The sequence below is a fragment of the Camelus ferus genome, chromosome 28 (genome assembly GCF_009834535.1).
Source record: "Camelus ferus isolate YT-003-E chromosome 28, BCGSAC_Cfer_1.0, whole genome shotgun sequence".
NCBI classification, from domain to species: Eukaryota; Metazoa; Chordata; class Mammalia; order Artiodactyla; family Camelidae; genus Camelus; species Camelus ferus.
In genome coordinates, this window is record NC_045723.1 from 4,370,494 (window position 1) to 4,387,314 (window position 16,821).

At 50.6% G+C, this 16,821-nt stretch overlaps 1 protein-coding gene across 1 annotated transcript in view; it reads left to right on the plus strand.

The window, feature by feature from the left end:
* Positions 1-16,821, plus strand: part of ACOXL (acyl-CoA oxidase like) — a 281,193-nt gene that overhangs the window by 227,523 nt on the left and 36,849 nt on the right. Inside the window, exon 20 of the mRNA XM_032469554.1 lies at positions 7,679-7,749. Coding sequence (XP_032325445.1) covers positions 7,679-7,749 — 71 coding nt within the window. The remainder of the gene's footprint in view (positions 1-7,678; positions 7,750-16,821) is intronic.

The window sequence follows — 16,821 nt, forward strand, 5'->3', positions numbered from 1 at the left end:
TGCAGCATGGGAGCCCCGAGGGATGCATGCAACTCTGCCACGTCGGATTTTCGTTTTGTGCCTCATCAGCAAATAGACTCGGGAAGAGAGGAAGTTCTAAGATGCAGGCGCCCAGTGCTGGACCACACTCCCAATGTCCCCACTTCTGGGAAAGCAGGGACCGGGGAGCGTGGCTCCCGGGCTCCCGGGGGTGGAGGAAAGAGCCCTTCTGCGACGTCACGCAGGCTGCTCCCATTAGCACAGTGTCGGGGGGTCTCCCCCGGAGCCCCAGGCCACGTAGGGGAGCTTGAGGTCTGGGTTGGCCAGACCTGAAGACCCCAAGTGGTGTCTTCTCCAGAAGTGCTGGCACACGGCCCTTGCCAGCGCCCCTGGGGACCCTGCTCACCCCAGAACCCGGGAGCGTGTCACCTGGGAGGTCCCGAGAGGACTCCACTAATTCACTCTTCTTTGAGGGAGGCGGCAGTTTATGAGAGTTTTATGATAGATGACCTGGAAGATTCCATCGCACCGGGAAGCGGGAATGAGAGGAGAGAGCCAAGTCTGGTTCCTGGAGGATATTTGTTTGCAGAGGCCTGTGAAGGACAGAATTTAGCAGCTGTACTTGACCCAGACGCTAATAAAACGTCACTTACCTTCCGGGCTCCAGGATGTTGGCCGACGGGACTGATCGCCTCCCTCCCTGGTGGATTCGGCGCATCCTCTGAGCCGCGGCTCCTGTCACTTCTTCAGTCTCCACAACAACCTTGCTCAGCCCTTGAGGAAACTGAGGCTCAGGGCTGACCAGCTGCCTCGAGTCCCACAGATAAGGGTGGATCTGGGACCCCACCCCGGGGCTGGCTGACCCCAAGGCTTCTGAGCGTCAAATCTTGAGAAGAGCCCTCCCACCCAGGCCCAAGGACTTGCCTTCCTACAGGTGAACATTGGAGAGTGGGCACCCTAGCGAACTTGAACTTTGGGGAGATTTTCTTCGTCTTTTATTTAGCACGCCCTTTCCTGTGCTAAAGCTGACTGTTTCTCCCTGGCTGGGTCTCTGGACGATGCTTCTTGTGTTTTCTCCCTCACAGGCTTTCTGTGAGGGTTGGGTGTGGAAGCATCAGGGCCTTGTAATCGTGAGGAGAGCTGATACATGAGGAGAGCTCAGTGTATCAGGCCCTGTGGGAAATGTGATGGCCTGAGCGCTCATTAACCCCCACACCGAGGCAGTGTGGGAGGGACCACCCTCTACCCAATTTCCACCCCAGGAAGCTGAGGCACAGAGAGGCTACATAAGTTGCCCAGGGCCACACAGCAGAAGCAGGAGTCAGATCCCAGCAGATTGCTGCCATCTGCCCACCTTGGGGAGGCCCTTCAGTGCTTGTCGGACCTGAACCTGGGAGCTGAGCATTGCTGAAGAGGCAAGAAGAAGAAGCCCTCCCTGCTTTAAAAAAAAGTGGTTTTTGGTCCTCCACTATGTGATCAAAAAATGTACCTTATATGGTGAACTGCTAAGATCTGACCTGCGGTCCCCACTGACTTTGCAGCTCCTGGTACCTGTCGTTTCCAAATAAGGTTAATCAGCGCGCAAGTTGGCAGGTGCAAATAACACAAGAGATAAGAAAGAAACAATTTGTGCCACATAACTCTATATTGTGAGATTTCTGTTAGGAATATGGTTAAGAATAAGACCTTCTAAATTGTGAATAAAGACAGAAGCATAGGAAATCTGGTCATACCACAGCAACTCTACATATGATTTTATATATATATTTATTTATTTATATTTATATATATATAAAGGATCCCATATTCTAAAGTTAAGCATATTTGTAATAAACATAAACTTCCATTTAGGTTTTAAAGGACAACATGTTCTAATCTCACAAAACGTTTAGCAAACAACCTTTGAGCTCACATGAGCCACCCACACAAAACCCAAAAGGAGCTACAGAGAAAACACAGAAAAAGCAACTGTCTGTTGACAACCAGATTTTCTTTCAGTTCTTTGAGTTTTTTTTTTGTCTATAAATAATCTGTGTTTCAAATGTGACCAGTTTCTTTAAAGGTGTCTCCTGGCATGTGCTCGCATACGTGTGTTTGAAAAACAAGAATTAAATGTGTAAATCTTGGAAACTATTGAGTTTCTGGAGGGGAGATCTTCAAAATACATGCTTTTGAGATACCCAGAGTGTCAAAATGAAGCATCACGATGAGGTAGTCTTTCTTCAGTGCATCTCTTTACCTTTTACGAAGTCTGGAGTTTGATAAATCACCAGAGATAAAAACATCATTTTTAATCTATCGCAGATCCCAAATGTCAGGAGGAAAAATAGCGTCGTGTCTCCTTTTTGTGAATTCACCCCTCTCTTTGCTTATGAGTTATGGGCATGTGTTTGCAGAGAAAACATAATGCTCTATTAACTTGAAAATGATGGCTTTTACTCCGAAACATGAGAACTGGAAAAAAAAAAAAAAAGCATTCAATTCTCTGAGATATAATCGTTTAACAAGTTTTGTTATCTGCTTAAAGTGGCGTAGAATGTTAGATGGGAAAATGACTTGCCTTCCACAAGACAACTAAAAGCAAGGTTTTCATTGGATTTCATCAGTATTTCTCCTTCCCTGACTGACTCAGTACCCCGGATCTGATATATCAAAGTGGCTGTTGAATCCTCGATGGGGAAATTTTATGTAACCTCGGTGCAAACAGAGATTGATGAAGCTATGTTGTGATTTTTTTTTTCCCCCAAAATAACTCAGAAATTCTCTCCAAGTTGGCAGCCTGGAAAATAGAACACATTTTCACAGATTTCTATAATTACAGGTGAAAATGATTCTGTGTCCAAGAGTGCAGCCAAAAGAACTTGTTACCCAGATTCTAACCTCTTCTTACTGCGATCTGGTGGGTAAAAATGCAGAAACCAAAAAAGTAAATTAGCCAAGGAAACAGCACAGCATCAAAAAATGGCTTTTTAAAATGTTTAAAGTAGCTGTTTCTTAATACATGATACAGTTTCCTGGTGCAGTTCCTTGCCTTGTGCATGTCTTATCATTCTTAATTCCTGAGATGTTTAAGACATTAAATTTTATGCAAACCCATTTCAGGCCATGGACATGTGGTTGAGTTTTTCTGATCATCACTAGAAAAAGTTTTTTTCCAGCAAGTTAAGGAGACACTCAGATTCCGTCCTAAGCACCAGAGGTGCCTCAAGTCGCAGCTGCACGGGACCGGCTGCAGCTGTGAGCAGTTGACCTTGGTTTGCCCTGGTCTTCCCTCTTGCAAGGGACATGCAAACCGTTTTTGTCCTAAGGAATGGGATCAAGGCCTTGCCTCGGACTCCGGGGCCAAAATGGCAGGGCCTCCTGGGGAAGTTGAGACTTGCTCTGTCTCTCAAACTCGGATTGTCCTGTGAAGAGCAAGTCTGCGCCGGCCCCAGCTGAATCCAGTATCTCCTCAGCTGTCCTTCAGAAACAATACTGATGGAGAACACTCTGTTCGCTCCTTTATCCACCACCCTTCATCCAGCAAGCATGTGTTGAGGCCGACTGTGGGCCAGGAGGTGTGTTAAGTGCTGGGGATGGAAGATCCAGTAAGAAAGGCCCCTGTTCTCAAGGAGCTGGGATGAAGGTTACCGTAGACCAGGTGCTTTGGGAGAACATGGGAGAGACAGACCCACTGTGTGGGGTTTGCACAGCTCCCCACAAAGTTCAGGTCAAGGGGATCGGCATTTGAGACCTTGATTTTTTTCTACTGACGTACAGTTGATTTACAACATTGTGTTGGTTTCTAGTGTACAGTGTAGTGATTCAGTTATACACATATACATATTAATTTTCATATTCTTTTTCATTGTAAGTTATTATAAGATATTGACTATCATTCCCTGTGCTATACCATAGGCCCTTGTTGTTTACCTGTTTTATATATATACAGTAGTTTGTATCTGCTAATCCCAAACTCCCAATTTATCCCTCCCCTCTTTCCCCGTTGGTAACCATAAGTTTGTGTACTATGTCTGAGTCTGTTTCTGTTTTGAAAATAAGTTCATTTGTCTCATTTTTTCAGATTCCACCTATACACATCATATGGTATTTTTCTCTGTCTGACTTACTTCAGTTAGTATGATAATCTCTAGGTCCATCCATGTTAGATGGAAGTGGCATTATTTCATTTTTATGGCTGAGTAGTATTCCATTGTATATATACCACATCTTCTTTATCCAGTCATCTGCTGATGGACACTTAGGTTGCTTCCATGTCTTGGCTACTGTAAATAGTGCTGCTGTGGACATTGGGGTGCATGTATCTTTTTGAGTTAGAGTTTTCTCTAGATATGTAGCCAGGAGTGGGCTTGCTGGGTCATATGGTAAGTCTAGTTTTAATTTTTTGAGGAACCTCCATACTGTTTTCCTTAGTGGCGGCACCAGACCACATTCCTACCAGCAGTGTTCCCTTTTCTCCACACCCTCCCCAGCAGTGATGGTTTACGGACTTTTTAATGATGGCCATTCTGACTAGTTTAGTTTTGATTTGCACTTCTGTGATATTAGCAATACTGAGCATCATTTCATGTGCCTGTTGGCCATCTGTATGTCTTCACTGGAGAAATGTCTGTTTGGGAGAGACCTTGATTTCTGAAGGACGGCTAAGATTTATGTGCATTATGAAGGTGGAAAGGGATTACAAGTGGAAGGAAGAGCAGACTGGGAGCATGAAATACATGGGTGGTTTGGGAAAGCGCCTGTGGTCTGCTGTGGCCCAGGTGCAGGGCAGACGTTGGGGTAGGAATCAGGGTCCCGCAGAGCCTGGTGGGCCAAGGGCAGGAGCCTTCCCTGTCAACCTCCACAGTCAGTGGGGGTCCAGGAAAGGGTCAGAGCAAGGGAGGCATGGCCTGACTGGGGTTTTGGAAAGACGCCTCCAGCTGTGGTGTGGAGGGGAATTGTGACCAGGGGAGGCCGGGCGAGGCTATCCAGGAAGGAGCTGGGAAGATACGAACCCAGAAGTGATAGCGACAGGACCAAAGGAGATGGTGGGGTTCTGGAGACGTTGCAGGGAACGAATCTGCGGGACCTTGACGGGGATCCGATGTGCAGGATGAGGTGGGAGGAAACTCGGAGGCTGATGAGTGAGAGGCTGGCTCTGGCACCAGGGAGACAGCAGACAGGATCAGGTTCAGCTTGGACGCAGGGCACGAGGGGGACCCGGTTCTGAGGGGGACTTGCGGCATGTAAATAAGGCGTCAAGAGAGGAGAAGGGCAGAGACATTCCTGTCCTGAGCATAAGCATCGTGTTAAATTGAGAGGTGACTCCCTCAAAATGGAAAATTGGAGTCGATGCCCCGCCCCTGGGCCATTGCTCTTGGCCATCCTGCCCATGACCCTCCTGGAGTCCACAGCTCTTGGGTTTCTGAAATTGGTCAACTCCTGTTCTCTGGATGGATCAGTGAGGGGCTGGGGGTGGCCTCCAGCTGAGTGTCACTGTCGGAGCTGTCTTTCCGGGCAGGTGTGAGGAACCCGCAGGTGGGTGGGGCGGTCCCTTGGAGAGGGCTCTCTGTAGTGGGGAAGACAGGGTGACATGGACGCCACCGTTGGCTGCATCTCGGTCTGCCTCCTTGTCTGGACCAGACCCCAATAAGCATTCCTTGGTCAAGGGGAGCCGGGGGCCTCGTCGAAAAAGTGAGAAGGTGCCCCATCTGTCTGAGGGTGGGCAGCTCCCCGCACGTGGGAGGACTCTGGGTTCTAGAGATGGGAATCCAGCCGAGCTCCACCCTCATTGCTTCCTGAGTGAATGGCCACGCTTGCCCCAGGCTGAAAGGGCTCTACCCAGAGAGTCCATGATGAGTGAGCTCCCCATCGTGACTTCATCCCTGACCCAGCCAGAGCCCACAGATGGCTCTCCTTTGCAGCCAGCTTCGTAGGAAAGGACCCTGGGAAGGAAGATCAAACGGGCAGGGGGAGAGGGACACGGCCTCCATCTCGAGGCCTAGATCGGCACACACTGCCTCACAGGGCAGCCTCCCCCCCCCGGAACCGCCCACATCTAGAACTTGGTGGCCGGTTATCCACATCTCGCTCCCATGGCTCAGACTAGGATCAAGGCTTCCAAGATGTCAGTGAGACCGCGTTACTGTTCCCATCCCAGGGCCTGGCCAAACTGGCCTTTTGCCTGTCCTGAGCAGTGCGGTCCCCGCTAGTCCACGCTTTCCCCCTCTGTGCGCAGAGTTCTTGCAGATGTCAAAGAAGTGGGGGGAAATACTTGTGGTTTATCTGCTGACGAAGTTTTCGGCATGTCCTGTGTGCAAGGCTCTGGGCCAGGAGTGCAGGGATGCTTTCCAGCATAGTGGTGGGAATGAGATGTGAACACAATGCCCTCGGGCAGGTGGATGATGACGAGCCTGGGACTTGGAATTAAAAATCAGGACAGCATACAACTGACAACAGTCAAGACTGCAGAGTAGTTCGGTCATAGATGAAAACGCTCTAAAGAATTGTATTTTACAGGTAACATTGAAAACTATTAAAAAAAAAATCCCAGACAATACTTTCTTGATTCATTTGTGCTAATATAATTCTCTTTAAAATACCTGCATTTGTGAACATGACATCCAGACCTTGGGGTCAGAACAGGGGAAGCAGACTGCCCCTTGGTCCCGGGGCTGGCGCTCCGCGTCTCTGTGGGCTCTGTGGAGGAGGGTGGGTTGGACGCAGGGGATGCTCATGGCTTTGGGTGGTTGGTCGGGAGGGGTGAGCTATGCTGTGCTCAGAGGCAAGAGGTGAGACAGCCCAGCAGACAGCGGTGAAGGGAAAGACTGAAAGCAGCTTTGAGTCTGGAAATAAGAGGCTCAGTTTCTCGAGTTCACTCAGGTAAAGCCTTAGTACCCGTCGAAAGAAGTGGGTTTAAATCTGGGGGCAGCAGGGAATCATGGGAGCATTTTCGAGAGTGAAACAATAGGGTTAAAACAGCATACGTGGAAGGCAGTTGTGCTTTTGTGCTGATTTAGACCAACATAGAAAGGGGTGCTCGCAGGAGTGGGCCTTAATGAGAGCTCTGGGTCACCTGTATAGAGGAGTATAATTTGTGTAGATTGTCTAGTTAATATTCCTGGAGCGTTCATGGCCATTAAAATGGATGGTTAAAATATGTTTTGCAGACCTTCTTGGTTTCTCTCCACCATTCTGTTGGAGAAAAATGGTTGGGGAAGTTGACCTGAAGTATCTGGGGGAGTTGGTGGCACTGGCTTGAATCAACACTGGGGCCCCCTCATTCATACCAAGAGAAGACTTAAAGCCGTTGGAATCACGATGGAAAACTGAGATAGAAAGTTTAGCACTGCCAGATTTACAAAGGCAGGGGGAGTCCTCTAGATGGTGGTCACAGGAAAGGGACAGAGAGTGTGGTCATGGGGGACAGGATGGGCCATATACTGGCTGAACCCAGGACCTCCCGCGGTTTAGGACGGAGTTTTGCTGATGGTAATGGCTGCGTGCTCTGATGTGATCATCCTGGTCAGTGGTGGTGGAGAAGTCACTGTGTGTTGGCCCTGCCCTCCTGGGGCAGGCTCTGCCCTCCTTGAACTTATCACCAAGACAAGACCAATAGCACCCCACCTGTATCTGTTGTCACCATGGTGTCCTCCTCCCCACCAGAGGGGCTGGGGGTCCAAAGGGAGGTCACTCATTCTCCCCATTTCTTCCTTTGCAGTTACCTTAGAGCAGTTCTCCCTGGCTGTGAGGAGCTGCCCCGACCAAGAGGACCAGGCTCTGTTGAAGAAGGTACGTTATGACACAAAGCACAGATTTCCTTACAGGCTCGCAGCATTTTTATCGCCCTGAGGAGAGTTTCATTTTTTCAAGCAGGAGTAAATTTATCATCTCTGAGTTTTGTGCTCCTGAGGGATAAACTTGTCATCGGCGGGTAGGAGGGTTGCTGGTTAATGAGCACCACCGTCGTCTGTGGAGCACAGCAAAGCGACGGGAGAGTGGGCGTCCGCGAAGAGCCAGGAATCTCTTTAATTCTCCAGAGGGCTCAGTTGGTTCTCTGTAAGCTTATCTGACAGAGGCTGGATTCTTTGAGCAGATTTATGAGGCTTGGCCAAATTCCACGGCTCTCACCATACTTTTTAATTAAGACAAAGGATTCCATACCTTGGGTGTCTGCTACATCCTCACTTCCGTCGCCGTGGGGCACGATTCACAAATGAGACTGTTCTTGTGAACCACGGGAAAGGGCATCTTAGGGCACAGAGTCCCTGCCCTTGAGTGGGAGACAGACTTCTTTTTTTTCTTGGTAACCGTTGCTTAATTGCCTTCCAAATGACAAAGGAGCAGGAGTGTGATCTAACCTACATTTCGGCTGCACATCTAGGTGAGCCAAAGCATAGGAAAGCTGGCCAGCAGCCTGCACGCATTTAATTACAATCTAGTCTTTGAAGGCAGAAAGCAGAAGATACCAGCAAAGCACAAAGGTACACACACCCTTTTCCACCGGTGACTAAGACTCACATTTTCACCTAGAAACTGTACTTAGACCTAAAGGCATCTGCATTTCCGTGATGTCATTTCAGTGCTGTACTGTCAGGAAACCGCATGGACCAGGAATTGCATTTCTTTAGCTAAATACCATACCAGGTGTCCTCTGACTTTAGAAATGGGTGGAAAAAATAGGGTGTCACTAGAAGGGATTTTCAACTCATTTGCCTAAGACCTGATATTTTTGGTCTGCTTTTTTTTTTTTTTTTAACTTTCAGTGATGTTGATCTTATCCTAAAGAAGCGCTGATACGCAACACTGTTTTCGCCTGGGAGCGCTGGTCCCCCAGAGTCTAATACACCGCCTTTGAATGCCATCAGTTCAGGCACATCCATGTTTCTTGGTATTTTGAGATTTTCCACATGGAGCTCCCATTTCCCTGCCCCTGAGGGCCGTTCCCCAGGGACCTTTCCTTCCAGGTATAGGCTGTGTTGCTGTGACCTTGAGGCAGCTCTTGGGCCCCAGACATTCACCTCTACTCCAGTCACTAGTCAAGGTGACGGGGACATGGAGCCTTGGACTTTCTCTTCCCGTTCCGTCCAGTGTTTTCTCCCGCCACCTCCTCCTCCTTGTTTCTCTGTGTTCTCCCCTTGCTGTTCATCTCTCCTCCGTTTGTCCCCTGTGGGCTGAACCAACTCCTGTGGGCCGCTTGGTCCTGCCGACGAGCCCCGCGTGGAGGTTCGGTGCGAGTCCCAGAGGGGGCACGGGGTAGGGAGGGCGGAGCGTGGGGCCGGCGCGGGAGACCAGACCTCCAGTTCCGCGTGGAGCGGTCCCTGTGGCCCCCACCACGTGGGATGCCTCTGAGCTTCTTCATGTCTGTAGTGAGAGGGCAGCAGGAGATGCTGCCCAGAGCCTCCTCCTCCTCCCGCCCGACTCTCACGCTGCCCCAGGCTGGCTCCTCTGGAACATTTGGTTGGAAACTAACAGTTGCAGGTGGGAGAGGGTAAAGATAGCCCACGGTGTCCTGAAACGAACTCCAGTGACATTCAGCAGGGTTACGGCTTCCCTCTTGCTCTCTGCAGACTGTGTGACTGACAGCCGGGGACGATGTCTGTGGGTGTTTCTCAATATTTGAAGATATTTGAACCAGCATCATCAAAGAAGTTTCACTAAACAAAGCCTTGCACTCAGTTCGTATAGACTGAAACTATTTTATGATTTTTTTTCAGGAGATTGAGGTTTTTTAATGTCACATATCAGAGAGTACCGTGTGTGGGTGTGACAGTGGTGTGCAGGATTTCTGTCGATTGTTATGTGGGAGAACTTGCTCAGGGTGACAGCGGATCCTTTTGACTGCAATCAGCCTGCGGTCAAGTTCATGTTTACTTGGGTGAGCAATTCAGTTCATAGATTGTCTGCAACCAACTTAAATACTTAATTCCACCTCTTTGGGTGAAAAGTTGTCGCAGGCAAAACAGGCAGGTCTAGACTGACTATGATGTTTTACAAAATAATATTTGGCATGCATGTCCTTGCATCCCTACACGGTCCCAGATAAGTGAGACCTGAGGACCGATACCTCCTTCTGACCTGTGGGGGCGCTCTAGACACAGACGGCAGGGAAGATGCAAAAGATGAGCACTCAGCAGTCAAGCCAGGGTCTGATACCCCTGGAAAAACAGATCCAGAGTGTGAGGTGTTGGAGATGGCAGAGGCCAGAGGCTTCAGGGGACAACTAGGAAGAGCAGGGCAGGGAGGAGGAGAGGTGGCCTCTGCCACCGACTGCTCATTGTCAGGCAGTAGACCTGGGGCCACCAAGCCAGGGCTCTGGACCCTCAGGCTGGGCTTCCTCTGGGACCTCCACCCAGATGAGCAGATTCACAGAAAATCCACCGCCTCGGCCACACCAGAGCCACACGGGAAGTAAGACCGATGTAACCACAGGGGCACTGTTGTGGCTGGCAGGTGGAATCACTTTCGTGGCTCGTCGTGAATTGCAGCCTGTTTGTAGAAAGGACTGTCAGACAGGAGGGACCTGGCTTCTCTGTGACTCAGTTTCCCCAGATATCAAAGAGAGGTCAAGGCTGTCGATGACTGAGGATTTTCCCACCGCTGCATCCCTGTCAAGGAGCTGGGAAAGAGGTGCCGAGGGGCAGGTACAGCTGTCACTAGGGTTTGCCTCTCAGGGGGGATTTCACTGCGATTTTGAACCACAGAAGAGATTTAGATTCCATAAATTACTTATGACCCCATTCGCTTTTCATCCCCTACTTAACCTGTTTCTTCACTCATCCTGGTTCTACTTGCCAGTGACTCTCTTTGGTCCTTGCTGTCGCTGCCTTGCAGAGCTCCTGCTCCGCTCTCTGCTCTGTTGTGGCTCCAAATCTCACCTGAGCTCCAGCCCCACACCCAGGCATGCTCAGCAGGTCTGAACCTCACCCATCTCTGGTCTCCGTCCTCCATCCTTAGCCTCAGAACCGTGGCACAATCCATGACCCTGTCCAGGGGCTGCCACACCAGACCCATCCATTATCCTTTGCGGCATCTTTCAGAGTCATCCCTTTCCTTCTGTCCCGAAACAGAGCACCTGGACTTGGTCCTGCAGGGGCAGACCTGGTCTCCACTCTGCCAGGAGCCAGCATGACACCTTGGGCAGGTGACTTTGATCTCGTTTAGTGTCCTCTTCTGGCAAAAGAGGAAGTGAACTAGATTACTCCAGAGACCCATCTGGCATCCACACTCTGCCGACCTGTGCCTGGACGTTATCAACAAGCCTGTGATGCTAGACACGGTTGAGAATGAGTCAGCCTGGTCCTCTGCTGCCTGCCTCTCTCCTTCGGGCTGAGCCAAGTGAACCTTCTCGGAGCCCCATATCCTGCGTGTCCCTCTCTGGGTTAGTTTCCAGCCCTAATTCTCTGTCCTTTGGAATAGAGAGATCACAGCAAACCTGGACTTTTTTTTTGAGAGTGAAGGGAGGCACCATTCAAAAGTCAGCTTGGCTGACAGGTGTAAGCCATGACTGATCCAGGCAAACCCAGGCATCTGGTTAGCCTCTTTTTGAATCAAAAACTCCAAAACCCTTTCCTCACTCAAATGGCTGTGCCTTGCCGATCAAGCTTTGCTCTCAGTGTTTGGTCCAGATGTTCCCTGCCCCGCACCCACCTCCCCATCCCGGGATTGTCTCCTCTTAAAACGTGTGCCCTCTTGTCAGTGATGGAAATTGGCAATGAGACAGGCCCTTTGTTGCCAATCTGCATGCCGACCATCATTTTCTAAATCAGATACAAATGATCATAGTCCCTTATTCTGTTGCCCAGGGAGTTGCTTTCACACCTGGCAGCAGGTTGTGGGTGAGACAGCAACCCAGCGAAGATCCTCACTGGGACAAAAACATCCTGAGGCCGTCACCTACTGGGTCGCCCTGCCTCCCTTGGAAAAGCAAGTAGGATGTTCTGGGGAAAGTGGCCCTTCCTGGTCAGTGCTGCTCCCCCCTTGCCCCCAGCCCCGGCCAGGGCGCAAAGGCTAGCTGAAGGTGCTCCGGCTGAACTTCTGTAACTGGAGGGTTGGCTCAGAGCAAGGCTTCCCCACATCCAGGGATGCTGAGCGAGTGCCTGGAATGTTCCCCACACTGCAGCCCCCAGTGCAGGCCTGGCTCAGCCACTCTGCCTCAGGGCTCTGGCTGGAGGCACCATGTGAAGTTCAAGGTCGGCCTTTCTGTAGGTGAGATCCTCTATCAAACCACGGTGACTGTAGGAAACGGTGTCAAAAGCCAAGCTGCCTGCACGAAAATAAATAGACCCGTCTTGAATCTCTGCTCCCCAGATGGCAGACTTTTGGCGGGGCTGTCACACCAGCAGCCGCAATGATGCTACAGCCGTTCTCCGGGTGATCGGCCAAGGGGCTGACTCTGTGGCGAGGCGGATGATGCTTTGGTCTGAGGACACGAGCAGTGGAATTTGAGGATCTGCTTCTGCCCAGTGGGCGGGTGCAGGGGCCCAGCAGAGTGGACGGCACTAGACCAGAAATCCTGCAGAGACCGACTAGGGCTGGAGTGCTGCTCGAAGCTTCCTTTGCACCTCCTACGAGCTGCCAAGTATTCACGCTGCCCTCAAATGCACAGGGGAGACCGAGCAGATACGGAAGGACGGATGCCAAGCCTCCCTCACCACTGTGGTCTGGCCAGATTGGGCTTTTTCTCTGTCTAATGATGTTCTAGGAAATTGGACACATTTGAGTCTTTCTTGAAACCCAAAGTCCCCGAGCGAATGATGTGGCCCAACCCTTCCGTCCCCCAGGTTTACAAAATACAACTTGTCCCCAGACTCAGGCTTTTTCTCCTAGCCTGATGGAATCCTGGCCTGTCTGGAACAAGGGTTTTAACAACAACAAAAAAATGACTTTACCTTAGCCTGGGAACGGCAGGGCCTTGAGGAGAAAGGGAATTTTCCACATGACCGCTCCACTGACTCACCTCCCCTCAAAGGTTTAGAAACACCCCAGCAAGCTGGTTATCGAGTGTTCCTTAAATTGTCATTGTCACAAAGATTCTTTCTGCTTCGCTTCTCCCACAGTTCTCCTCACCCTGCCCGCTCCCTCCGTGCGGCTTGGACCAGGGAGCTGCGTTCTGCTTCGGGAAGGGCCCTTGCATCCTGGCAGGGTCTGCCTTTGTGCTTTAGAGAAGGACCTCTGCGCCTCCAGCTCCGAGGGGGTGCTCACCGCGGCCACCCCAGCCTCGAAGCAGGGTGTTTACAGGGGACTGTCCCCGCCTCCCAGGCGGCTGGCAGCAGCCGTTGGAGCCTGTCAAGTGGGCGAGGTGGGGTTTTTCCCTCTTTCCTGCATTCTAACTGCTCTTCCTTTTCTCAACGTGTGTAGGTGGTAGCTGGTTTAAGCACCAGACCTCGCAACCAAGAGTTAATTGCAAGCACCTGTCACTGAGTGCAGGGTAAACGGTGATGGCCTCTTCTCTGCAGGCGGCCCTGCTCCTGCTCGCGGACCCCGCTGTGGCCTTTGAGAGGGTCCTGGGCCCCGGAGCAGGAAGCAGGAGCCAGCATGCTGTGCGGGCGCCACCCTGTGCCCACAGCCCCCACTCAGGCATCATGGGTTCAGGGTTCTTCTCTGGGGCTTGACTGCCTCTCCAAAACCCCAGTCCAGGATGAAGCGTGTCAGTCTCCACTCTGAACTCCGTGGGCCCAGATTGTTAAGGGTGGTGGGGTCCGCGGCGATGAAGTCCCATCCCCTATTTTTTTCCTGCTGTCTTTCCTGCTCCTTGAAAGCCAGAGTCACACAGAAAGAAGCGAGCATGTGGCCCACGATGTTCCAAGACAGCCGGTCCACGGTGTTCACTGAGCACCGGTCACAGGCCAGGTACCGGGTAATGTGTTTCTAGTTACCTGGCTCATTAGAAGAATGTTTCAGTTTTTTTCAAATATATTTAATAAGGGAAAAGAGAAAACATAAAAATCCAGTTTCAGACATAGTGTCCCAGCCATAAATAGTTTACTCTCGTTTCTCCACCTCTGTGCCACTGAGGCCCTGGAATGCCTCCTGGTTCTCTCCCCACAGGTTCCAAGCTTATACCAAGGTTCTGCAGGGCTCCTCTCAATCCACCCCTCTCCCCCCAAATCTCAGCGACAGTTATCTCTCTTGATGAAACTTTAATTTTGGAAAGGGATCTTTGGCGCTTAGGACTAACTTTTTAACTCAAAGAAATAAATACCTAATGGTAGAATTTTCGGCTCCATGATAAGTGAACAGAAGGGTCAGTTTGTTGACTGTCTGCACATACCTAACACAGTCCCTCTTCAGAAACATTTATGAGTGGCCACTCATGCCAGGCACTGTGTTAGGCCCTGGGGGTGGCAGTAAGACCCGGCCCTCACCCTCAGCTCCCTGGCCAACAGATGGGACAGGCACTTCCCTGCACCCCAATAAGCAAGCATGCTGGAGTGGGCTGCGTGCTGAGAGGTTGGAAAGTTGGGCTAACGGAGCCCTCAGCCGGGGTGCCCAACTCAGCATAGGCTTAGAGAAGACTCACCAGAGGAGGTGGCATTTGTGCTAAGTCTCTGTGTTTCTGCAGGAGATTAAATTTAACCAACTGTGTGGGTTCCACCGTGCTTACCGGTGGGGTCAGCGCGAGAGGCTGTGTGCTGAGGTTTCCATTTATAGAATGTTTCAGGTGCACTGACGCGTGTCTTGAGAGCTGGCTGCCACAGGAGGGGACTAAGACAGCTGCCTCTTCAGGGCAGAGGTATCCAGAAGCTTCCATTCTTGTTGGCGGTGCGTGTTTCCCCAATGTGCTACAGCTCTCCTGAAATTCCAGCATTCAGTAGTCCTTCCTTTGGCTTGGAAGGCTACCCTAACCTCCAGAGGTTAATGGCAAAGTCAGATGCAGCAGAAGCCATCCTCAGTACACAGTGGCTCTAGAACTGTACTGAGAGCGTGGTCTCCAGGCCAGGGGCCAGAGCTGGAGAGTGAGACAAGTGGTGGGGAATTGGGAGGGGAAAGGCAGAGGGATTTCCTGCCACGTGAGAAGAGGGCATGCTCTGCTGTCTGAGCGTCTGCACTTCATGCACCTCCTCCACGAAGCTCTCCTGTCGGGGGAAATGGACCAGCGGCTTTCCAGGCCAGACACCATCGTGTGCACACTCTACACGTGCCTGACCACCGAAGAGGAGCCTATGATCGCAGGGACCGATGGCAGTAGCATGTGGAACGTTACACCTGCTCTGCCCTTAACGCTTCTTCATCAAGCATCTAAGTAGACATCTGAGTGGAGAACCTGATGGAGAGCAGAAACCCAGTGTTCAGAACAACAGCAAGTTTCCCCAAGTGCGGCGAGCATCACCCTCTGGAAATTCTCGGTCCTGCAAGCCTGGCCCGGGACGTGTGGAGGAGTCCCACTCTCCCCTCCATGTCCTCCGTGCACAGCTCTAGGGGCAGATTTCATTTCAGGCTGTTCTAGAAGACAGGGTGGTGAGCAGGAAAGGAAATCGCTGGAGACAAATAAGAACATCTGAAGAGTTTGGTGACAACTGTCTGTTGGAAAATGAGAGCAAAATTTGGCCCTAGGGAAGCAGAGTGAGTGGGAGGAGAAAACACAACCTGGCCCCAAACTTGTCATTTTGCCATTTAAATAAAGAGGTCAAGATGCTGAAGTGCCCAGGAGAATTCTCTTGAGTGACTTACCCAGAATATGGAGAAATTCCATCACGGAGTTTCGGTGATATGAGTCCAGGCTACTAGACGTTAGCAGAATTACCAAGTGGTTTCCCCAGCACACGGTGAAGGGGACGTGAGCACTAAAATGACATGGGGACTCACGCTGGATGGGGCTGACGAGGGCGGGATGGCAAAGCTCAGCACTCACAGGCACACAGCTCCCCTCGCTGCAACCAAGCACATTCGTGCCCCGATGGGAAACTGGAAATGTTATGAGATTGAAGATTGCTGCTCCCTGGACCTGCCCAACTCTTCCTCTTGCCCTTACTAATTCTTGGCTGGTCTCTTTTGGGTTGATCTTATAATGTTCAAAAGTCTGCTGAAACACACACACACACCATGGATATCGACTTCGAGAGAGGAAAAAAGAGAAAGGCTGATTAGATCTACCCCCTCCCTCTCCTAGGACCCAGCAAGATGCTTGGGACACAGTCAGCTCGCAAGAAGGAAGGAAGGGGAGGAGAAGAGGAAGGAGGGAGACATTTAGTTTTGCAATAAATGCCAGGAAAATGACCCGCATGAGGGTACTGGTAGCAGACTGCTGCTTCTTCTCGGGGCCTCCTGATGGAATGTTTTCATCTTTGGGAAAATCTTTCCATCTTTCGCTCTTCTAGGACTGTGGAAAGGACAGAGCTGGGATGAGACAGCTTGGTGCGTTCTTGAAACCCTCGCCTGATAGGAAGGAACAACCTACTGATAATTGTTTGATTAGTGTACGATATTTTGGAAGTTCTTTCACAGAAAACATAACATGAAATGTCAGGATTAAGATGCATTGCATGAATGAGACAAACCTACTATTAAGAGTGAAAGGCTTTCAGATGGGATGAAACACAAAACCCGCTTATATGATGGTCACAAACTGTAGGCTTCTGCTTCCAGGGAGGTGAAGTTGACACACTCATCCCTATTCTTTCTGCTAAGTTCAGTGACAACAAAACAGTGGCTTTACGTATAAAACAAGCATAAGAAAACTCTGAAAGCAGACCTCGGGACCTGAGGAATGAACGCCATGGCAGGAAGTTCTCTGGGTTTTCTCTATGCCTCACATAACCCAGATTTGGAGCTGAAGAAACTGGCAACAGAGAAAGCTCATAAAAGCAGACCAAAACGAAGAAAGCTACCCTGGCCAAGAGCCCAAGGACCAGGGAAGGGCCA